Source organism: Capsella rubella, unplaced genomic scaffold (genome assembly GCF_000375325.1).
Source record: "Capsella rubella cultivar Monte Gargano unplaced genomic scaffold, Caprub1_0 scaffold_5, whole genome shotgun sequence".
Lineage (NCBI taxonomy): Eukaryota > Viridiplantae > Streptophyta > Magnoliopsida > Brassicales > Brassicaceae > Capsella > Capsella rubella.
The window spans coordinates 10,745,141-10,766,986 of record NW_006238919.1 but is presented as its reverse complement, the minus strand read 5'-3'; the positions used below and the strand labels follow the sequence as shown (position 1 = coordinate 10,766,986).

General features: G+C 37.3%; 6 protein-coding genes across 10 annotated transcripts; 2 read left to right on the top strand and 4 right to left on the bottom strand.

Moving 5' to 3' along the window:
• The first annotated feature begins 6 nt into the window (after positions 1 to 6).
• Positions 7 to 5,130, top strand: LOC17884699 (AP3-complex subunit beta-A). Of its 3 annotated transcripts, XM_006290468.2 has the most exons (11): positions 7 to 315; positions 484 to 560; positions 671 to 920; positions 1,097 to 1,726; positions 1,845 to 2,018; positions 2,109 to 2,235; positions 2,317 to 2,426; positions 2,544 to 2,744; positions 3,083 to 4,020; positions 4,230 to 4,493; positions 4,643 to 5,130. In XM_006290468.2, the coding sequence occupies exons 1-11, from the start codon at positions 100 to 102 to the stop codon at positions 4,995 to 4,997; spliced, it is 3,342 nt and encodes a 1,113-aa protein (XP_006290530.1). In that variant the 5' UTR covers positions 7 to 99; the 3' UTR covers positions 4,998 to 5,130. The 3 variants fall into 3 exon arrangements, with proteins under 3 accessions (XP_006290530.1, XP_023637932.1, XP_023637933.1); XM_023782164.1 differs by lacking the exons at positions 7 to 315; positions 484 to 560 and adding an exon at positions 568 to 586; XM_023782165.1 differs by lacking the exons at positions 7 to 315; positions 484 to 560 and having other exon boundaries at positions 851 to 920; positions 1,044 to 1,726.
• A 32-nt stretch (positions 5,131 to 5,162) lies between these two features.
• LOC17887405 (elicitor-responsive protein 1) lies at positions 5,163 to 7,360 on the bottom strand. Of its 2 annotated transcripts, none has more exons than XM_006291919.2 (5): positions 7,027 to 7,360; positions 6,856 to 6,921; positions 5,699 to 5,837; positions 5,483 to 5,618; positions 5,163 to 5,352 (listed from the first exon to the last, which is right to left on the bottom strand). In XM_006291919.2, the coding sequence occupies exons 1-5, from the start codon at positions 7,091 to 7,093 to the stop codon at positions 5,293 to 5,295; spliced, it is 468 nt and encodes a 155-aa protein (XP_006291981.1). In that variant the 5' UTR covers positions 7,094 to 7,360; the 3' UTR covers positions 5,163 to 5,292. The 2 variants fall into 2 exon arrangements, with proteins under 2 accessions (XP_006291981.1, XP_006291982.1); XM_006291920.2 differs by having other exon boundaries at positions 5,699 to 5,840; positions 7,027 to 7,359.
• Positions 7,361 to 7,725: 365 nt separating this feature from the next.
• Positions 7,726 to 10,678, bottom strand: LOC17885639 (serine/arginine-rich SC35-like splicing factor SCL30). Its single transcript, XM_006291459.2, has 8 exons — positions 10,570 to 10,678; positions 10,271 to 10,448; positions 10,075 to 10,152; positions 8,826 to 8,996; positions 8,658 to 8,689; positions 8,443 to 8,521; positions 8,158 to 8,361; positions 7,726 to 8,080 (listed from the first exon to the last, which is right to left on the bottom strand). Exons 2-8 carry the CDS (start codon positions 10,429 to 10,431, stop codon positions 7,978 to 7,980), a joined length of 828 nt encoding a protein of 275 aa, XP_006291521.2. The 5' UTR covers positions 10,432 to 10,448; positions 10,570 to 10,678; the 3' UTR covers positions 7,726 to 7,977.
• Positions 10,679 to 11,126: 448 nt separating this feature from the next.
• On the bottom strand, positions 11,127 to 13,469 carry LOC17885279 (probable serine/threonine-protein kinase PBL1). 2 transcript variants are annotated; one of them, XM_023782018.1, is made up of 6 exons: positions 13,193 to 13,469; positions 12,625 to 12,935; positions 12,394 to 12,529; positions 12,153 to 12,298; positions 11,934 to 12,057; positions 11,127 to 11,739 (listed from the first exon to the last, which is right to left on the bottom strand). In XM_023782018.1, exons 1-6 carry the CDS (start codon positions 13,221 to 13,223, stop codon positions 11,321 to 11,323), a joined length of 1,167 nt encoding a protein of 388 aa, XP_023637786.1. In that variant the 5' UTR covers positions 13,224 to 13,469; the 3' UTR covers positions 11,127 to 11,320. The 2 variants fall into 2 exon arrangements, with proteins under 2 accessions (XP_023637786.1, XP_023637787.1); XM_023782019.1 differs by having other exon boundaries at positions 12,153 to 12,295; positions 13,193 to 13,466.
• A 1,758-nt stretch (positions 13,470 to 15,227) lies between these two features.
• LOC17885978 (triosephosphate isomerase, cytosolic) lies at positions 15,228 to 17,884 on the bottom strand. Its single transcript, XM_006291660.2, has 9 exons — positions 17,749 to 17,884; positions 17,290 to 17,365; positions 16,828 to 16,951; positions 16,500 to 16,584; positions 16,264 to 16,396; positions 15,989 to 16,083; positions 15,800 to 15,878; positions 15,619 to 15,701; positions 15,228 to 15,515 (listed from the first exon to the last, which is right to left on the bottom strand). Exons 1-9 carry the CDS (start codon positions 17,785 to 17,787, stop codon positions 15,465 to 15,467), a joined length of 765 nt encoding a protein of 254 aa, XP_006291722.1. The 5' UTR covers positions 17,788 to 17,884; the 3' UTR covers positions 15,228 to 15,464.
• Positions 17,885 to 19,535: 1,651 nt separating this feature from the next.
• LOC17887001 (glucan endo-1,3-beta-glucosidase) lies at positions 19,536 to 21,813 on the top strand. Its single transcript, XM_006291051.2, has 2 exons — positions 19,536 to 20,135; positions 20,781 to 21,813. The coding sequence occupies exons 1-2, from the start codon at positions 19,662 to 19,664 to the stop codon at positions 21,669 to 21,671; spliced, it is 1,365 nt and encodes a 454-aa protein (XP_006291113.1). The 5' UTR covers positions 19,536 to 19,661; the 3' UTR covers positions 21,672 to 21,813.
• The last annotated feature ends 33 nt before the right edge of the window (positions 21,814 to 21,846 follow it).

The following is a 21,846-nucleotide window of genomic DNA, read 5'->3' as shown; positions in this document are numbered from 1 at the left end:
AAAGTTCGTTTCATCGTCTCTGTCTCTCTTACTTGCTGCTGTTTTCTTCATCTTCTTCTTCTTTGAATTGCGGAATTGCGATTTGATCGGAAACTTCAAATGTTTAATCAGTTTGGTTCGACGGCGGAGACTCTGAGCAAAGCTTCAGCTGTGGTGCTCCGGATCGGCACTGACGCTCATCTTTATGACGATCCGGAGGACGTCAACATTGCTCCACTTCTTGATAGCAAGTTCGAATCCGAGAAATGTGAAGCTCTTAAGCGTCTCCTTGCTCTTATTGCACAGGGCTTTGACGTCTCCAATTTCTTCCCTCAGGTGTTTGCCTTATATGGTTTGATCCTTTTATATTCAGTATCAGTTGAATTGACCCCGTGAGATCTAAAGGTTGCAATCTTATAATAGTTTAGATTGTTGGATCATATAGAGAGAAGACTTTCGCTGCTCAGATTTTTAAACATTTCATTGGACAAATTTGAATGGCAGGTGGTGAAGAATGTTGCGTCACAGTCATCGGAAGTGAAGAAGCTAGTTTACTTGTATTTGCTACAATATGCGGAAAAGTGTGTAAAACCCAAATTAGTGATTTGTGCGTATATGTGTTTCATATATACTGTGGGTACTTTTTGTTTGTGTGAAAGTATTTTACATTTTATCTTTCATTCTTATGTAGGCGTCCAAATGAAGCATTGTTATCCATCAACTATTTTCAAAAGGACTTGGGGGATCCAAACCCATTGGTTAGGGCTTGGGCACTTCGTACTATGGCAGGGATTCGCTTACATGATATTGCACCTCTTGCACTTGCTGCTGTGAGTAAAGGTGCAAGAGATCCAGCAGTCTATGTCAGAAAATGTGCTGCAAATGCTCTTCCTAAGTTGCATGATTTGCGGCTGGAAGAACATGCTCCTGCTATTGAAGAGGTTTGTCCTGTCACTATCTTTTAGTTTTTGTGTGTCCCTGTCCCATTGGTAGTTCAATACTCTCTGTTAATCCTGCCATGTATGAGGGTAGGTTATATGTGTTTTTGATGTCCTTGTGCTTAGGAGTTTTCCTAGCGAATGGGGATTTTTCATTGGAACAATTAACCTTGTTGCAGCTAGTTGGGATGTTATTGAATGACCATTCTCCAGGAGTTGTTGGAGCAGCTGCAGCGGCATTCACCTCAATCTGTCCAAATAACTTCAAACTGATCAGAAAGAACTATAAGAAGTTGTGTCAGATTCTTCCTGACGTAGAAGAGTGGGGTCAGATATTACTCATTGGAACTCTTTTGCGGTACGTGGTTGCAAGGCATGGACTTGTACGGGAGTCTTTGATGCTGTCCCTAAATGGTATGGATACTAATGGCTTCTGTGAGAAGGATGACCTAGTCAGAGATCTTACATTGGATAAAGAAGATGGTGGAAAAAGTGATTCATTTGATGTTAATCTGGTTAATGCTGTATCTAAATGTTATATTGAAGGTCCAGATGAGTATCTATCTAGATCTAGTTGCCCCGATACAGTTACATCTGGATTTGATAGCAAAGAGACCACATCTATTGCACATAATGAAGATGTTAAGATCCTGCTTCAGTGTACATCCCCATTGTTATGGAGTAATAACAGTGCGGTTGTACTAGCAGCAGCTGGCGTTCAATGGATAATGGCGCCTCTAGAAGATGTTAAAAAAATTGTTAAACCGCTCTTGTTTTTGCTTAGGTCATCCAGCGCCTCCAAATATGTGGTAAATTCTTATTTTCCTCGCCATGTTTATCTTGTCCGTCCACCCCAAACTCCCCACACATCTGTGTAGTCTTGAAGAAGTTGCTCTCTTAGCATTGTTTTATTCATATTCGTGGCAGGTCCTCTGCAATATCCTAGTTTTCGCCAAAGCAGCCCCTTCTCTCTTTGCTCCACACTTCGAAAATTTCTTTATTTGTTCGTCAGATGCATATCAAGTTAAAGCACACAAGCTGGAGATGCTTTCTCTCATTGCTACCGCTTCATCTATCTCTTCCATTTTAAGAGAGTTTGAGGTACCACTTTATCCTTAGTTGATTATAGAAGTATATGATTTTCCAGTATTATAAAGAAGCCCAGTGTTGTTAACCATGATCTTTTTCAAGGATTATATTAAAGATCCGGACAGAAGATTTGCAGCTGATACAATTGCAGCAATTGGTTTGTGTGCAAAAAGACTGCCGACAATTCCAACTACATGTCTTGATGGATTGTTAGCACTAGTTCGACAAGGTCAGTTATGCTTCATTTCACTTGTATTCATTGGTTGACCTATTTGGCAGTACGGTTGAAGCAGCTCTCACAATGTTGCAGAAAATTTTGCTGGCAATCTCGAGTTCGTAGATGGAGAAGCTGGAGTGTTGGTGCAAGCCGTGATGTCGATTCAGACTATCATAGAGCGAGATCCCCATAGTCATGAGAAAGTATACACATCTCATTTACTGTTTGAGCATCTCTATCTTACCTATTTCAAAAGCATGCTTTGAACCCACTACATTATTTCAATGATTATTGTTTTTTTTCATTTTGGTTGTTTGAAGGTGATAATTCAGTTGTTCCGTAGTCTCGATTCAATAAAGGTAGCTGCTGCTCGTGCAACTATTATTTGGATGGTAGGGGTTTACTGCTCTTTGGGTCCTATCATTCCTAGGATGCTGACCACATTAACTAAGTACCTTGCATGGAGTTTTAAATCAGAGGCACCAGAGACAAAACTACAGATTCTTAATACTACTGCTAAGGTATAGCTAAGGGGGGTTGCTTTATAATTTTTTATTCTGGACATAACTATATCTAAGAAAACCTTTAGTATAACCATATTATATCTCTTCATCAATCCCGAAGAAAAGCTTATATCTTTCAATGAGAAAGGGCATCTACATTTTTGCTATTTGAACAATGCTATCATCTTTTCTCTCTAAAAGTTCCATTTGCTAACGAATAATAAGATTTCTTGATTAATCAATTTATCCGATGGCTTTTCTGTCCTGTGAAATCTTTTAGTGTAGAAAATCATTACTGCTTGTGCTACTGTCTCTCTACAGTTCTCAGAAGATATTGATCGCCTTTGTATGTGCAGGTTCTATTAAGTGCAGAGGTTGACGACTTTCAGATTTTGAAACGGATTATGGTTTATATGCTTGAACTGGGTGAATGTGACTTAAGCTATGATATTCGTGATCGAACTCGTTTACTCAAGAAACTGCTGTCTTACAAATTAGCTTCCCATGAGCCCGCAGAAGACAGTGTTGCATCACAAGAAAATATTGCTGTGCATGTTGTGGAACATATATTTGGAAAAAAACTGAAACCTTTTACACCTTTAGCTCTGAACAATAAGTTCTTTCTCCCTGGATCTCTGTCACATATAGTTCTTCATGCAGCCCCTGGATATGAACCTCTTCCAAAGCCCTGTAGTTTTGTGTTTGAAGAACATGACCAGCTGTTAAATTTAAATAGACAAAGGGAGGCCGGAGCTGAACTGGATGGTTCTCAGGAATCCTCTGAAACAGTGGATGAGGATGGTTCCTCTGATTATGACTCTGAATCTTCTGTTGGTTCAGAGTTCAGCAGTGATGAAATGATGGTATCTAATGATGCCAGCGATCAAGCTGCTCCTTTAATTCAAATTTCAGAGACTTCTGTTTCCGCTGACCAAGAAGAACTAAGGTCCAAAAGGGCCCTGGATTTGTGGTTAGATGATCAGCCTAGTACAGCAAATCAGACTCGATCTGCATCAAATAGTAATCAGAGTTCTTATGCGAAGATATCCATTGGTGATATAGGAAGCCGAGTGAAGCCGAAAAGCTATAGTCTCTTAGACCCTGGAAATGGTAGTGGCTTGAAGGTAGATTATACCTTTTTATCTGAAGTCTCTACTGTATCCCCATTACATGTTTGCGTAGAAGTTCTGTTTGAGAACAGCTCTGGGGAACCTATTCTGGACGTGAAATTAGAAGATGAAGAATCAATGAAGGTAGCAGACTCTTCTGAACAGACTTTGGTTGGTAACGCAAAGTGAGTTTGATTCCTTTATACACGCAATTGATTTAATTAACATGATTTTTGCCTAATCCATTTATCACTTAGCCTTACATAAATGTGCCTAACTTAATTATATATTACACAAGTTCTCATCCTTAATCCTGCAAGGAATTAGTTTTGGTAGAAATCCGTTATCTTTAATTTATCTAATAATCTCATTTACCTTTTCGTAAACCTTGCAGTGCATCTTACAACAATGTGCCAACACTAGTTCCAGTTGAGGAAATCAGTTGCCTTGAAGCACGTCAGAGTGTAAAGAGGCTTATCCAGGTTCGGTTTCATCACCACTTGCTTCCCATGAGGTTAAGCTTACATTACAATGGAAAGAAGGTTCCTGTCAAGTTACGACCTGATCTTGGATACCTTGTGAAACCATTTTCTATGAGCATCGAGGAATACTTAGCCACAGAATCACGATTACCTGGAATGTTTGAGTATAGTCGAAGGTTAGCTGCTTTCTCTACTTAAATTGTAGATTGCTGTATAAGAAGTTTCGAGTTTTACTTTCTTTAAAATTGTTCTTTCTCCATTCAGAGAGATGATTTTCATTTTGCATACTGATACCCTTAACATGGGTTCTCTTCACTTTTGGTAGGTGTACATTTGACGATCATGTCAAAGATTCAAGAATGGAGAATGGGAAAGACAAATTTCTCAGCATCTGCGAATGTATAACACTAAAGGTTCTTAGCAACTCAAATCTACACCTTGTGTCTGTGGATTTACCAGTTGCAAACACACTCGAAGATGCAACTGGTCTGCGAATAAGATTCAGCAGCAAAATCTTGAGCAGTGAGATCCCTCTTTTGATTACCATCACAGTCGAAGGGAAATGCACGGAAGTTCTGAATCTAATAGTCAAGATCAATTGCGAAGAAACAGTTTTTGGTCTAAACCTGTTGAACAGGATAGCTAACTTCATGGTTGAGCCGTTTTCTTTAACCAATTGATCAGCAACATAAAGGATTTTTTTTAATTTTTTTTTTGTCACTATGTGAATGCTACCAAACCTTGTTTTATAACAGTCTTCCTTTTTGATACATTTCTGTATAATTTTAATTATAAATACAATGAGATTTCATACACATGCTCTTACTAAAGTTGGAGATTCTGTAGAACTAACAAATCATGATACAATATTAAAATTATAATTTTCGTTTTCAAACTTAAGAATAGCTTAATGATGTAGACACTAAAGATAAAACAAATAACATAGAATCAGCAAATATTAATTAAGGAACGAAACTAATCAACCTGACTATGCTTCCATCCTCCAAACACTTCTCCCTCCATTCCTCTTTCTTGCTGAAAATTCCCAAAATTACAAAAACCAATTTTTTTCTTTTTTCAGTAAGAGGTATTACACAAGATTTAGCTTAGCAAAAACATGAAAAAGTAAAAAAAAACAAAACAAAAGAGAGAGAAGGGAACCAACCAAAAGAGAGTAAGAAACTCCAATGAGAAGCTCGCCGACAAAAGAGAGATCGGAGTCAACAACGTTGTACTTGGTCGGCCTAATCTCCGCCGTTCCTTTCTCGACTCCCAATTCCAACAGCTCTTTCACATGTACCCTGTTTATTCATTAATCAAAGATTAATCCAAATCATTTTTACGTACGTATCATGATATGAATATATATGATATTACGTACGTGGCTTCGCCTATGAAATCGTCGGCAGAGAAAGTGTCATGGTCCATGACTTTGACGATGAGTTTGTAATCGGCACCAGAGCCAGGAAACTCTGCTCTCCATCTCAGTTTATCATTCCATGTCGGGTTTCGACCTCCATCTTCTTCATTTAAATAAACACAGCGATTTCCAATCAGCTTCTCACTAATATGCTACCAAAGGTTCCTTTATATCATGTTGTTCTCACATTTCATTATGCATTTTGTTTATAGGAAATTAAAACAATCTTTTTCTTTAGTAAATAAACAGTTATTGTGACTCCTATGATAGTGTTAATTAATAAGTTAATATGGAGCTTGGTGTAGTGATGAATGGTTGAAAATGAGGTAGACAATATCACACTAAATGAGATGACTGCTTTCAGAAGAAAGCTCTATCCATACACATCTACTACACTAAAACATTTTTCAAATTTTAAACCATATACACAAGAAAAGAAACTTATAAACTACCACACAAATGCCTCAAATATAAAATAGTGAAATATTTGAGAGTTGGGAATCCCAACTTGAGATGTACTAATTTTTCCCTAGTAACATTAATAAGCTAGTTTTCTTTAGATTAAAATTATATATTTATTTGATTTTATTATAGACTTTTAACACATGCACATAGCGAATTATTTTTTTGCTTCATTATAACACACAAAAAAAAAAATTGATGATCGAATAATATATTAATATGAATGACAAAAACGTGTTACAAAGCGCAAACAAATAGTAGTATCAAGTATGTATATACCATTCCATCACCAATTCACCACTATTTCCTTGTCTTCAACAAAGTTATATTTCAAAAGAATACTAAACTATAACTTTACTAGGAGTTAGTAGCTAAGCTAAGCTAATTAAGCATGTAATGCTATGACTATGAGGATATTTTGGAATACTTATGGATGCAGGTTGCAACTGTTGACAACCACTAACTATCAGAATATACAAGCATGTGGGCTTTTTTATTTATAAAGCCGGAGTGAAATAGAAAATGAAAAATGGAGAAATAGTCTTCTCTAGCGCATTAAAAAAAAAAAGTCAAAGGTAGAAAAAGCCGAATAAAGGATGATAATACAGATTTGGAAATGCTGAAGAGAAGAGAATATTATTAGAAAGATAAATTACCTTTAGCAACGCTGCTTTTGCGGGTTTGCCCTTTGTATTGGATCTCAACGTATGGATCTATCTTACCTTTTGATCAAGAACCAAAAAAACAAAACATTTTATTATAGAATAGAAGAAAGGGTTTAACAATTTCTAAAAGGATACAAAAATAATCTGAGAGAAATAAATTACCAAGAAAATCAGATCGCTTGAGACCTTTGCCACTGATCAGATTAACCTCAAGGATTCCCACAGCCATCAAGAAGAGTCTCTCTTTTCAAGTTTTTTTTTTTTGGGTTTCTGTTTTCTAAATTAAGAAGAAAGAAGAAGAAAGAGAAATGATGAAGTGGATATGTCTGAGAGAGAGAGAGGAAGGGTCCTTATAAATACAAGAAGCAAGAACACACGCAGACCTTCTCGTTCACATGATTTACTATTTCTTCTTTCTTTTTTAACTTTCAAAACACACATAACCCTGCGTCCGCGTTCCTGGTTGGTTCCGAGACCGGACCATGCCTTACCCAATTTTTTATGTACCATAGAAGAAGAGAAGAGGCAAATAAAACCTAACTCTATGGAACGTTTTGGTCAACTTCAACTATATTAATTACCATCTTACTCCTAGTTGTTGGTTTTTTTTTTTTATATAAAATGAAAGACCAGATTGGCTGCTTGAAAGTTGTATACGAACCAATCAGAAAGTACGTAATCGGGCCTTTTTATTGTCCAAAGTAGACCCAAGAAAAGAATCATGGCTTTCTAGATGGAGTCAAATTATTCTCTTCTGAGAAATTCTTAGACATAAGACTTTCTCCATGAGATTTGCAACGGCTGCTGCTACGAAATAAAGAAGAAACTTCATTTCTCGATCTTGACCATACGAGAGACGACTTGGTTTCCTTGCGTTTCAATTCACACATCAAAACCTTAACCAATCTTCATACAAAAATTCAGAATAAGACCCATTAAACCGAGGACAGATTCAAGTAAGATCACAAGACACGACTATCTTTAACAAGCCAGAGTAGAAAGTTTTTGAAGACACGCAGACCACTACTAGAGAGAAACAAAGACGACCCATAAAACGTTGCACAAAGCTTTGGTCTTTGAGATAGGGAGAGAGATGGCTTCTTAACATCAGTATCATCTTGGAGATGCCTCCACAGACCTGGACCTAGATCCTGATGGCGACCTTGAAACAGCTCTTCCACCACGACGCCTTTCCTCTGGTTCATAGCCAGGTTTCCTAAAATGTCCAAATACGAATCATCAGACACAATCCTTAGGGGGCAAAAAGAAAAGCAGACGCAATGTCTCACTTACTCTCTAATCTCATTGTCTCCATTTCTGTCCCGGTCTTGAGCAGCATCACCTTCATAGCCAGGGGAGTAGGACCTGCGACTGTATTTTACTTCTTCTTCTCCACGAGGTGGACCTCTTGGTGGTGATCGTGGACGTTCCTCTTGCCTTCTCCTTGGAGATGGTGAATAATCTGCTCCTCTTCGTCTTGGTGCAGGAGAGTAAGACCTGTGACACCACTATGTAAATTATACATGCATCTCATTGACATGATATTGATGTAAATGTATGAGTGACAAAGCAGGTTACCTTGATCGGTATCTGCTTCTAGAGTCTGATGGACGACGGGGAGAGCGTGATCGAGAGATTGACCGTGAACGAGACCGTCCTGAAAACATTCAATCATAGACATACTCAAGCTATGAATATAAGCAAGTGCGTCACAATCTAGCTGTGCTCATATATGTTGGCATTTGTCTGTTAAAGAACATAATAAGTGCATACTCAGAGAGAAAATCACTAACCATGAGAACGACCTCTTGAGCCTGAGGGTTCCCTGAAAACAGAAGACAATTCGTTGATAATTGTTCTTAACTTCTATTGAAAAATGATAGAGAACTTACAGAGTATTGATGATGAAGAGCAATATGATTTATAACTTTTGCTTTAGCAATCAAAACTTGGAAACTTACCTACTACGGGTCCTAGTCTTCACTCGCATCTCCTCGGGCCTTTTTCTAGACTCTGAAGCAACAACCACAGTGATCTCTCTCCCAGCAAATATCCTCCTGTTCATGCTTCTTTGAGCTTCCCCAGCATCGTATGCATCAACAAACTCCACAAAGGCAAACCCCCGGGGTTCCCTACATAATTCATAAGAAGTTTATCATCTCAAGTGTTTGATGGTTGATAGCAAATGCACATAACACTAGGAAATTCTGAAATTACCAGCAAAATCAGCCTACACTCTACCACTAGTCTGTATACCTTTCTCAAATATCGTAATTGTGCTTCTGAGAACGTCTAAGTAAACGTCATCTTCTGAGAACTTCTAAGAAAGCAGACTTCTACTTACGCATATATGGCTAGTAGCTGACCTTTTCTTAACAGTTTAAGCACATTAACTCGAAAAGAGGCAAGAGATCTTGTAAAAATAAGAAGCACTTGATCCCAAAAGTAAGATCTCTTCATTTCGTCTTCCCCAACAAACTTCTAAAGTTTGAGTAATTTATTGTAAAGCTTCATAAGAAACAATCTTCACTTACTACTGCTTCCATATAGAACAATCTTCACTTACTACTTGCTTCCAAACAAAACCCTCACTTATTACTTGCTTCCAAACAAAACATCTTCACTTATAACTTGCTTCCAAACAAAACATTCTTGATTTGAAATGACTCTTAATATCCTTTTGAACCAATAAGTTAAAGCAATTTTTCACAAGGGCTTCATCAAATGTGGGGCTTGGTCTTGTTTTAACTTCAAGCCAACATACCCCCTGGGAAATCATTCAACGTTTAATGTACTATGGAAAAAGAAAGTTGAAATAGAAAGCTCTGAAATTTCGAGTACTCATTGGAAAAGGTCTCTTCTCACCTCGAGAATTTAGCTTGAACAGAAAGTGGAGAGTAAACAAACAAACAAAAAAAGTTAACCGCCTAGCTTGCGCGAAAATCAAAAGTCATATGTCATCTGGATTCTTTCTCAATTTGTGCAAACACCCTTAAACTATAATAGCAAACGGTTCAGCACTGAATAGGAAGCAACCATCATTGCAATGTAAACAAAGGAAGTGAAAATTGGTACTCAAAACATATTCTACAGGAAAACAATGCTAATCATAACATAACTAGTCTATCTATAAAGGTTAACAGCTCAACAGACATTCAGGTGAAACGAAAAAGATAAAGACATCAAGAAGGAAAGGAAGAGGAGGCTCACCCTGAGTAATAGTCTCTCGGGATATAGACATCTCTCACAGGTCCAAACCTCTCAAAGGGCACACGAAGCTCTTCTGGTCTGCGAAATAAATATATAAATAAAAAAAAACAAAAAAATCAGCAAAGCCAATAGAGTCTTAAGAAGATAATTAAAAAAAAAAAATTCAGCTTTAAGCAGAGAGAGAAAGAGAAATTACCTGCAATCAAGAGGAATGTTACGGACCAAGAGACTTCCATGGCTAGATCCTTTACGTCCACCACCACCATATCCACGTCGAGGAGGAGGAGGTGGACTTCTACCACGACCACCATAGCCTCTCCTCGGAGGGCTGTAATAAGGCGGACTGTATCTCCTCATGTTTCGGAAACAAAAGCCTACCATAGAAGATACGTATTTAACACCAGATCCTCAAATTCATCAAACAAAATCTTGTTTCTGGGAAGAACTGTAATTTCTTTAGAATTGGAGGATTCAAGAGAAAGATCAAGAACATACCTGCAACGGAGCACTTGTGTAACTTGAGAGTAAGCAAGAAGAGAAGATGGTAATGGAAAAATTGTTCAAGACGACAGATCTGATGAAGTGAACCCTTAGCTTTCTTTTAAGAGAAGAGAAAAAGATGACTTCTCTTTGATTTTTTTCTATTGGCTGGTCGGAGTGATAGGCCCATATTTTAAATGGGCTTGGCCTTATTGCTATTTTCCATTTTTCCATATATAAAAAAATTGCGTGGAAAACAAATAGAGAGACTGGTCTAGTAACGGCCAATGAACATCTAATTACAGTATGATGACTTTAATGTTAATCCAACTTATTTCTGTTTTGACTTAATCAGCTTAAGATTCGATATTTCGTATGTTTAACGACATTTTTTATGGAATTTGATCAATTTAAAACTTTCAATGATTTTTGTAACTATATTATGGTATTTTGGGCACACCCAATTTATCTTTACGTTGCAGCATTATTTAACTATAATGATTAAATATTTGATCAAATTGAATCAGTAGAAATTAGTTACATATGGTGAACTAAAACTGATAAGAACAGAGTGGTTTTGGAATACATCACCAAAATATTTGATCTATCAGAACAAAAGAAAACAATAGATTATCTCCAAGTCAACAGGAGCAAAACTATAACCAGTGAAATAAAATCACTTCACACGACAATATTACAACACATAAACAAAGGAGTCAAAAGGAGACATGAGACCTAACCAGTAACCACATTTATTCTATACCTACTACAAACCATCAGTTTTTCTGTTTAATCCGTTTTTCTGGTACTTGTCTTCTACTTTCAATCCCACAAGTTTCTTGGTATCCTTAATCTGGTCGACGTTGGCCGGTTTTACCACGCTGTCTTGCAGCTGTACCAAGGCTCGGACAACTTGGTCCATGGTCGGGCGCGATTTGGGTTCGAATGAGAGGCACTGCACAGCAATGCTTGCCAATCTCACAGCACCTTCGGGTTTGTACTGTGAGTTAAGCCGAGTGTCCACAATTAGTAGAACCTTTCTCCTGCTTGTGAGGTACGGTCTAGCCCAATCCACAAGGTTTTGCTCCTTGGCTGGGCGGGTATGGTCCAGTGCTTGTCTTCCACAGAGTAGCTCCAGAAGAACAACCCCAAAACTGTATACGTCACTTCTAGCATTCAAGTGACCTAAAAAAAGATAAAAGGATGAGAGAAAGAAACTAAGAATGAGACTCTAACAACATAAATGCTGTAGTTGCTGCTCTTTAAATTCACATTAAAACCAATGTCAGGACTAATGCCACAACATAAGTTTCGTGAGACAACAATTGACCATATTATATATTAGTAACAGTTCATATCAGAGAAGTGATAGAATTTACCTGTTGAGACATACTCTGGCGCGGCGTAGCCAAATGTGCCCATGACCCTTGTACTAACATAGCTTGTTTCTCCCATTGGACCGTCCCTAGCTAATCCAAAGTCCGAAAGCTTTGCATTGAAGTCCTGTTGTTTTGAAAGACAAAGTCAGTATGTTTAGGTCGTTGATAAAGACAACAAGTACACTTGACGGGTTTTTCCAAAAGAGAATAGCATATTACCGAGTCAAGTAAGATGTTAGACGCCTTGATGTCTCGGTATATGACTTTGACGGGATCGCTATGTAGAAAGGCGAGGCCTTTAGCTGCATCAAGTGCAACCTTAATCCTTAGAATCCAAGAGAGCGGCTTAAAATCCCGATTTCCTGCTTCAAAAACAATTCAAACATAAGAACAAACAACCAACCTCTCAAGTAACACAAAACATGGTTTTTGATCAATCATAAAGAGATCAAAGACTCACTTGAGAACAGATGATTCTCAAGACTACCCTTGTGCATAAACTCATACACAAGAAGCCGTTGTTCATCTTCCACGCAATAACCAATCAATTTAACTAAATTGGGGTGACTTAACTGCCCCAAGTAGTTGATCTCTGTCTGAATCACAACAACAACAGAAAAAACACAACAGGTCAGAGTCAGAGCCATGAAATCAAAACATTGGTGAAAACATAAGAACAAGTGGGTCGTACCAGCCATTCTCGGTGACCTTGAAAACCATCAGGGTTAAGCCGCTTAACAGCAATTACAAGACCGGAGCTAGATTTGGTAGGGGTGAGAGTGGTCTCATCAAGCCAGCCTCTGAAGACACAACCAAAGCCACCTTCTCCAACAACAGAGTCCGATCTGAAGTTTCTGGTAGCGAGTTTAAGTTCACTAAAGCTGAAGCTTTTAACGCTCGTTGAGCTAAGTATCTCTCCTTCTGTCCTATGAGCTGCCGCAGATGATGACGACGATTTATAGCTCGAGAGATGAAGATCATCGAGACCACTACTACTCTTATCTGCACAACAACACACAAAAGCGTTGACCAAAGTCAAAATCGAGAATACCAAAAAAAGGGGAAAACTTTTTAAAGTTAGATCACGGGAAGATTCTTTGCAAATCTCATTCCTTTTCTTAAAACCCACTAACAATTAGCCGAAAAGATCATGACTTTGAAGAGATAAACATGTGAAAATCTCAAATTTCCCCGGGAAGAAAAACACAAACACAAAAATGGGAGATGAAAGAAGAAGATTGTAGTTGTAGAGAACGCACTGAGGACACGAGAACTGAGACAAGAACCCATTGAGGTAGAGAGATGGATCAAATGATGAAAAAGATCGTATTTGCCCTTTTCTGACAAAAATGAATTGGCTTCTTGAGCTGTTTTTGTGTAGAACAGATTCTCTCAGATAAAACCCATTAAAGCAGAACAGTTGAGAAGAGAAAGAGAAAGATGTGAAGAAGGAGAGAGAGAGAGAGAGAGAATGAGAAGAGAAGATGGATGTTGATGAGATACTAGAGGCAACCAAAGGAAGAAGAAAGGTCTTTTTCTTTTTCGTGTCCAAAAACGAATTCAGACAAAAGTATTTGACCAAAAGAAACTTTATGGGGTTCTACTAGTTAATGGAAACGAGTTCAATTAGTAATAATATAATAAATCAATCAGTGTGACTTTGCTCTTTTATGGTCTGTACTTGCTATAGGTTTGATATGATCTTCTATGCAAGGACCTGACTATAGTAGATAGTCTATAGAGCTTAACGTCTATAATGATACGTTAAAGATTCAAAATGATGTCTTAATAGGTTTGAGTCAGATGGTCTTTTAGGTTTTGGAATCTTTGCTTGGTCTATGAATTCTCCGTGGTGGGGTTTAATGCATAAAAAGGACAAAAAAATTGTTGAAAATGATAGTTATTTTCGATTTTAAATGCTTTGGGTGTGGAATGATGAGACAGATTCGGGTTTTAGTACTATTGGTACAATAGAAGAAACGCATACAAAAGCAAAACTGTACCTTGTTAGAATTCAACATAACTTTTTACACAAGTAGGTAAGAAAATAAGGTTTGTAAAGAACAAGGAAACATCTCTAGTTATACTTTTTTTTTTGTACAAAGCCATATCTACTTATACAAGTTACAGTTTCATACAAGTAGGTAAGAAAATTATGAGTTTGTAAGAAGAAAAAAAATTTCTACTATAATACTTGTGTTTAATGAAATTTGTGCCAGTAAATAAGTTTGAACTAAATGTTGTTGTCTTTGTATAACAAATAAAAATATTTTTTTTTTTTTTTTTTTTTTGAATGAATGTAAAAAATATTTTTTTTGTTTAAACTATTTTGTTTTCTAATGCATTAATGATGTGTTTTCAAGTCATACGGACCCAAAATCACTCCATTGCCGAAAGGATCGATGACTTCGTCAAACCTCCTCTTCTATGGTCACAATTGTTTGCTCCTTAAGCAATTAAGTCTAACGTCAACTAAATAATATAATACACATAAGTTTTCAAAAATCCTTATTTTCCTAAAAGTGAAACACTCATAAATAAATAAAATACTATGATTTGATGAAGGTTACTAAAAATGTGGGTTGACTTGGGACTTGGGAGAGATTACCGATACGTTATCACATTTGTAGCTGAGTCACGTAATTGTGTCAATTTTATTGGCATGAGTTGTATTTTCGTGGTCGGGTCAAAACCCATATACATTTTTTGATTACACTTGAGACCTTGAGTCCAAATTTTTTAATAACAGTTTTGACATTCGGAGCTCTTCGTTTGGACTTTTATCCCATCTAATATTTTTTACATGAACACTTTACTTCCACTGAGCCGTTTTATTGATTACTTATTAGTTATTTAATCATCATTACAAGATTCGTGTCGGCATACGCATCCTTTTTTCTACGAGCAAAAACATTGACATTACTGATAATGAGCTTCTGCTTCACCATGAAATTTCATTTTCTTATTTTTTTTACTCTAATCTACACGATGTTGAACATTGTTCATGATGACGACAATAAAGTTGAAAATAATAGTATTCTAAAAGCTAAAATGTCAAAATTGACAAGCCAATAGGCAAAAGCGAAAGACAAAAACTAATTAAAAAATAACCCTTTCCCACTCATTTTAATCTCTCAGCTTTCAGATAAGTTTGCAATCTTCCTTCATTCAGTGGTTGACAGCATCATTGAGAGAATATTAACAAAGACATTTTGATATTAATAAACAAGACGGGTAGGGTTTGATCGGTAATTAAGAAACAAACGTTTAGAATCAAAACGCGAGGGGTTATGATTTATCAACACCGAACACAGCTTCACTTCACTTATAAAAAAGGAAGAGATCCGCAAGTTAACAGCTTAATAAATGGCCGAAGAGAATGATTGTTGCGTTCTCAAAACAAATATAGTAAACAGAGAAACTTTTGCCAAATACAAACTGAACCAAAATGTATCATCATACCAACTTATTCATTTTATCAGAGTTGAGACTGGGAAAAGTAATTCATTTTCAAACTGCTTAATGAACTCATTAGGCACTTTTTTTCACCTCTGCAGCCTTGATGATGTCGATAAACTCAGGCTGCAAACGCAAAAATGAACCCAAAAAAAATACATCAGACATGGTTTTGAGTGAAACAAAACGAAGATGTTATATCAAGGCAAAACATAGTATATGTATGTACCTTTAGAGAAGCACCACCGACCAAGAAACCATCAACATCGGCTTGACCTCCTAGCTCCTTGCAGTTACCACCATTGACGGATCCTGATATGAATTTGCACAATCAAGCTAAGTAACATAAAACTCTTGAGGGGAAATTAATCAGAATTGTGTTACTGTCACATAGGATATGTTAAACCTACCTCCGTAAATGATGCGGGTTGTAGCTGCGACATCAGCACTCACGTTCTTGGCAAGCCATTTCCTGAGTTCATCGTGTACCTGTTCATAAATGTAATAAGTTTCCATAAGATAAAGATAATTGGTTTTCCATTAAAAACTTAACATATCCAACAATGTTCAACTGCTCATATGCATCAACAACAACTTACTTCTTGAGCTTGGGCTGGACTAGCAACCTTTCCGGTTCCAATGGCCCACACTGGTTCATAGGCTATGACAACATTTGACCAGTTCGTCACCCGATCTGCCATTACAAACAAAAATGAGTTCTTAAGCCAACAAAACATTTTTGTGTGGTATGAAGATATACAATAAGGGGGTATATTGAGTAGAAACAGGAATTACTATCATCATAACAGGTCTTAGTGTCAATGAGAATGAACTCAGATAGCAAAAAGAGACAAGTGTTTGACGATATACTTACCAGCGATAGCCTTGGTCTGGGCAGCCACAACATCCATGGTTGACCCAGCCTCCCGCTCCTCAAGAGTCTCACCGACACAAGCAATCACTTTCAAACCTTGAGCAAGTGCATAGGCAACCTTGTCTCCGACAAACTACAAATGAAGGATACAAGTCAAAAACCAAAATCATGGATCTAAAAGCTGATTTGAGTAGTACTCCATAAATTGTTTTTTTCCATCATGAAAGATCACTAACCTCGTTTGATTCATTAAGGATTGCCCTCCTTTCAGAGTGACCAAGGATAACCCATGGGATATCCAAGTTCACAAGCATCTCCGCACTGCACACACAAATTACACATCATAAGTGCATGAAATAATATGCAGGAAGTACAGACACCACGTGATATATATACATAAGACTTCCTATGAAAGTCAAATGGACAGGTGAATCATTTTACGCCTGATAACCAGGCACGTATCCTATACTGGTTCATTGGTTCATTCAGTAAAGATCTCTGTTAAAAACAAACAGTTGAGACAAATGATAAGATTAAAGTATACACCAGTGGGGAGAATCTCACCTAACTTCACCAGTGTAAGCACCTCCCTTCTTAACCCAACAGTTTTGTGCCGCAACAAAGAAGTCAGACCTCAATGTGCTCTTAACCAGGGGAAGAAAAACATATGGAGGGCTAACCACAACCTCTGCATTAGTAAAATTTCATCAAATTATTTATCCAATCACAATTGAAGTTCTCACTATTAACAGAAATATAACCAATATCAAAACATGAAGGATCACATGTAGATGATAAAGAATAATTTGACTAACAACAAACACATGATCAATTTAACCATGCTTGCAGAGATCAATGCACATTTGATCTACCCACAGCTTCACTATGTAACAAGCCATATAAATTGAGATAGACTTGTTTGTATGCCCAAATTTAAAATTTTTTTCCCAGCACATCCCTAAGATCTCATAGATGTAGAAAACAAAAACCAAAGTCCAATTAAAGCAATGGAGATGCTACACTTACCAACAACATCCTGCGAAGGTACTTGAGCTTCATTAAGAGTGTTAACAATCTTCTTCACCTCCTCAGCAGTTCCATTCTACATTCGATTTTTTAAAAAAAAATCAAAACAAATTAAAACATCTTTGACCCAAAATAACAAGAACGTGATCCAAAATGACGCGGAAAAAGCAAATCAATCCTAGCATGTTCAAACACAGATCCATCAAAACTAGAACACGAGACCAATCGATCAAGAATTCGTAAACAAAATTGACAGAAATATGAGATCGGGAAATCGAATCGTCAAATCACAAACATCAGTACTAGATCAATAGCATCTAACCAAAACATGGATCTGAATTCTACGTCAGCCGAAGCAAACCATAAACAAAACCTTAAAACTGAGATTTTCCGATCTCGTTCACTTGATCGGGGAAAAACTGAAAACTACACAGGGATCCAGCAGGGTAGATCACTTACACATTTCCAGTTGCCTCCAACGAAGAACTTTCTCGCCATTTCGCTAAAGTGTTTTTGTTGTTGTTCAGACGATGATCACGAGAGTCACAGGGAGAAGAGAGAGCTAAAAAGAGATTAGATCGAAAGAGTGTTCAGTGGCCGTTGTCGCTCGGAGGAGTCACTGATATATAGATAAACAAATATTACTCTCAATATTTTATATAGGAAAAGACGCATATGTCTAGGGGATAGGGGAATATTCTCTGAAAAATTAGGAAAGGTGAGGGTAATAAAGTAACTTATCAGGGAGGAGGAAAATATTGTGGACGTGTTGGGCAAGGTTTGGTCGGTGTGTGACGGGTGGGGTTAATAGAATAGACAACGGCGTGGATAGTGATGCTCTATTTTATAAGGCTTTAGGCCCAATAAAGCATATAAACATAGATGGTTAAAGCCCACTAATATGGCGACATCCATTAATTTATGTTACGTTTATTTATAGAGAAACAAAAAAAACTTAGCACTGGTGATTTGTTTATTGAGAAAGAAGAATGGGCTTTACAAAGAGTAACGTGGTCTGTGCAACCAGTATGTAATTCGATAATGACAATAAACTGTTTAAGTAATTGTAGACAGTAGTATAGAAATCACAACATTTTAGTTCTGAAATTAACTTTCACTATGAGTTGACATTTGTTCAAAAAAATTCAAATATAATTTTGGTAATTTCTTGAACTAAACATTTTTGGCATTTTCAGTCAACTTAGTCTAGAAAGTATTAGTATACAGAAGCATCATATTATATTGTGTAAAAACATTATACTAGTAGAATGTAACTATGTTAAATTGTTTTTTTTTTTGTTTCTTAATAAAAGAAGTTGCGTGGATTGTGCAATCAGTGTAAGTGTGTAAATTAGATATGTCATTTGATAATGACAATAAACTGTTTGTTAACTAAAAATAGTTAATGTGGAGAGACATGGACGTACGCGGATCTTCTTCTTTTTTTTTGTTTTCCGAACGAAAAGCACAACAAATGGCTAACTAAAAGATAAGAAGAAGAGTGTCGGTAAAAGTTAAAGAATCAGCTTTCCTCAACAACATCATCTTTCTTCATACTTCGAATCTATTTGACTTTGGTCCGAACTCCAAACTACTCTCTCCTGCCTCCTACCAACACGTGTCCGATGGCTCTATCCGAAACCGCGTTCATCTCTTTTTTATTTTTAATTATACACATTTGGTAAGTACTTTAATATTACTAATTTAACGATATTTTTAAAAATAAATCTTGTTTTAGTAGTAAAATGAAAACAGTCAGATCTCACTTGACCTCACTGAAAAGTGAGAAACATCTTTATAAAAAAACAACAATTATCTTTCAAATTTTTATTTTTGTTCTTTCTTATAACGAATAATATTATAGGAAATCCAATCCCGTAAACTGATTTCGAGATTAAAACAGGCGTAAGTTTTAGATAAAAATACAGATAATTTGGGTATTATTAGTAAATTAGTTACAAAATACAATTGTCCAAATTAACTAAAAAAACTTTGACGGTCACAACTCAAAACGAAATCCACTTTTTTCAATAATTAACAACGGCCCTAAATTTAAGCAAATGGCACATGAAAAAAAGAGACAACACAAACTTTTTCTTCTTTCTTTCTAAAAAATCCAGCTGTTCCTCACTAAAAATATACATATACACACACTTATACAACACGTTTACGCATACACAAAACGGCCATATCTATTTATTTTAATAATTTCTATTGTTATAAATAGTTTTTATCCAAATATACCAAACAATTAAAAACAAATTCTCTCCGTCATAATAAAAACACAACTCAAACGATTCACGGGTTTCACTTTGAATCGTTTGATATTTCCCCTATCTCTCCGAAATAACCACGAAAAAACAAAAAAAAAGATGGCCAAAGCGCCACCGTCAAGATCTCTCACCTCCCTCATCCTCCTCCTCTCTACCGCCGCCGTGTTCCTCTCTCTCCCCGCCGTCATCTCCGCCATAGGTGTCAACTACGGAACTCTCGGGAACCTCCCACCACCTACTCAGGTGGCTAATTTCATCAAGACTCAAACCTCCATCGACAGCGTCAAGATCTTCGATGTGAACCCTGACATCCTCCGTGCCTTCGCCGGTACGGGTATCTCCGTCGTCGTCACTGTTCCTAACGTAGATATCCCGGCGTTAGCTAACGGGGTACAAGCTCGTAGGTGGGTATCGGCTAACATTTTGCCGTTTCATCCTCAGACGAAGATTAAGTATATATCCGTCGGAAATGAGATTTTGCTCACCGGAGATAACAACATGATTAACAATCTCTTGCCGGCGATGAGGAATCTTAACAATGCTTTGGTTCGTGCTGGTGTCAGAGATGTTAAGGTCACCTTTCTCTCCTTATTTTTTTCCCCCATTTTTCAGATTTTTTCCTATTTTTAGTTTAGAAATTAATTCGTGTTTTTTGTTTTTTTGTAAAGAAATTAATATGGTTTCGCATTATTATTTCACAAATTCTTAGATAAACTTCGGAATTTTTATCTGATTTACGTAGCTTTATTTTTATTTTTTGAAGTAAAGAACATGAAAAATTATGAAATAGTGAATTAATTGATTGGCGTGAAAAAGATGCACTGTTTTGTTTTCTTTCCTTTTTAAGTTTTAACAGAGACGATGCATCCATCAATTGCGCATATTAAGTTGGAACAACAACGTTGAAAAACAAATATTCAAAACAAAAGCTGATTATTTTGAAAATTATTTTAGATTGATATCTGTTTTTAATTTCCACGTTATTTAGACAAAATTGAAAGATTTGAAAGTGTGGTAAGATCTGACCATTTAGACTAATACCACGTGCTTATCTCACCGTCCAAGGTTGTGTCCTTTAGATTCTTGATGTGTCTGCCATGTCTTATGTTTCCCTTTACATCATGCTACATGTTTTTTTTCGTAATTTAGTCCACACATGATTATACCATACGTAACAGTTTGATTCTAATATTACTATTTTGTTGCAATTGAACTCAGGTCACAACCGCACACTCACTCAACATCATAGCCTATGACTTGACTGGTGCACCAAGCAGCGGTAGATTCAGGGCTGGTTGGGACAAGGGCATATTAGCTCCAATCCTAGCTTACCATCGCCGCACCAAGTCTCCTTTCATGGTCAACCCCTACCCTTACTTTGGTTTTGACCCCAAAAACGTCAACTTCGCCATCTTCCGTACTCCGTACAAGGCAGTCCGTGACCCCTTCACCCGCCACGTCTACACCAACATGTTCGATGCCCTCATGGACTCCACTTATTCCGCCATGAAAGCTCTTGGATACGGCGATGTTAACATCGTTGTTGGCGAGACTGGCTGGCCTTCTGCTTGTGACGCACCTTGGTGCTCGCCCGCGAACGCTGCTTGGTTCAACCTCAACATTATCAAACGTGCACAAGGCCAAGGGACACCTCTCATGCCTAAAAGACGTTTCGAGACTTACATTTTCGGTCTTTTTAACGAAGAAGGCAAACCTGGTCCGACCGCAGAACGAAACTGGGGACTTTTCCGTGCAGATTTCTCCCCAGTTTACGATGTTGGTCTTCTCCGAAACGGACAAGGTGGTGGCGGCCGTCCAGCATTGCCTGCGCCTAGTACCGCCGGTGGTAAATGGTGTGTGGCGAGGTCGGGTGCTTCGGATAAGCAGCTGCAAGACAACATTAACTGGGTGTGTGGTCAGGGAGGCGTTGATTGTAAACCAATCCAAGCTGGTGGTTCGTGCTTTAACCCGAGCAGTGTGAGGACGCACGCGTCTTTTGTGATGAACGCTTACTTCCAGAGCCACGGTCGCAGCGATGGTTCTTGTAATTTCAGCGGAACTGGTATGGTAGTAGGGAACAACCCAAGCAATGGTGCGTGTAAGTTTTAAGATATTGTATTGTCTATTGTAGTATTTGTCTGGAACGTCCTAACATAATGGTTCTGAGAAACTTTGGATTTGGAGAGATCATCATCACCTTTGTGCTTAATTTCGGATATTCTAATTTTTATGGTTTTTTTTTTGTTGTTAATTCCTTTTTCCTTTTATTTAAAATAAATAAAGT

Coding starts and splice junctions, on each gene's coding strand:
- LOC17884699 (XM_006290468.2), top strand. CDS start 100: ATGTTTAATCAGTTTGGTTCGACGGCGGAGACTCTGAGCAAAGCTTCA. Junction 316..483: donor TCTCCAATTTCTTCCCTCAG/GTGTTTGCCTTA, acceptor TTTGAATGGCAG/GTGGTGAAGAATGTTGCGTC. Junction 4,494..4,642: donor ATGTTTGAGTATAGTCGAAG/GTTAGCTGCTTT, acceptor CACTTTTGGTAG/GTGTACATTTGACGATCATG.
- LOC17887405 (XM_006291920.2), bottom strand. CDS start 7,093: ATGGCTGTGGGAATCCTTGAGGTTAATCTGATCAGTGGCAAAGGTCTC. Junction 6,922..7,026: donor CAAGCGATCTGATTTTCTTG/GTAATTTATTTC, acceptor CTTGATCAAAAG/GTAAGATAGATCCATACGTT. Junction 5,619..5,698: donor GATTTCATAGGCGAAGCCAC/GTACGTAATATC, acceptor ATGAATAAACAG/GGTACATGTGAAAGAGCTGT.
- LOC17885639 (XM_006291459.2), bottom strand. CDS start 10,431: ATGAGGAGATACAGTCCGCCTTATTACAGCCCTCCGAGGAGAGGCTAT. Junction 8,690..8,825: donor AAGACTAGGACCCGTAGTAG/GTAAGTTTCCAA, acceptor TTCTGTTTTCAG/GGAACCCTCAGGCTCAAGAG. Junction 8,362..8,442: donor AGAAGCAGATACCGATCAAG/GTAACCTGCTTT, acceptor GTGGTGTCACAG/GTCTTACTCTCCTGCACCAA.
- LOC17885279 (XM_023782018.1), bottom strand. CDS start 13,223: ATGGGTTCTTGTCTCAGTTCTCGTGTCCTCA. Junction 12,936..13,192: donor TCTCAGTTCTCGTGTCCTCA/GTGCGTTCTCTA, acceptor GTTGTTGTGCAG/ATAAGAGTAGTAGTGGTCTC. Junction 12,299..12,393: donor TGAGAATCATCTGTTCTCAA/GTGAGTCTTTGA, acceptor TTGTTTTTGAAG/CAGGAAATCGGGATTTTAAG.
- LOC17885978 (XM_006291660.2), bottom strand. CDS start 17,787: ATGGCGAGAAAGTTCTTCGTTGGAGGCAACTGGAAATGT. Junction 16,952..17,289: donor ACCTTCGCAGGATGTTGTTG/GTAAGTGTAGCA, acceptor TTACTAATGCAG/AGGTTGTGGTTAGCCCTCCA. Junction 16,585..16,827: donor GCTTACACTGGTGAAGTTAG/GTGAGATTCTCC, acceptor TTGTGTGTGCAG/TGCGGAGATGCTTGTGAACT.
- LOC17887001 (XM_006291051.2), top strand. CDS start 19,662: ATGGCCAAAGCGCCACCGTCAAGATCTCTCACCTCCCTCATCCTCCTC. Junction 20,136..20,780: donor CTGGTGTCAGAGATGTTAAG/GTCACCTTTCTC, acceptor AATTGAACTCAG/GTCACAACCGCACACTCACT.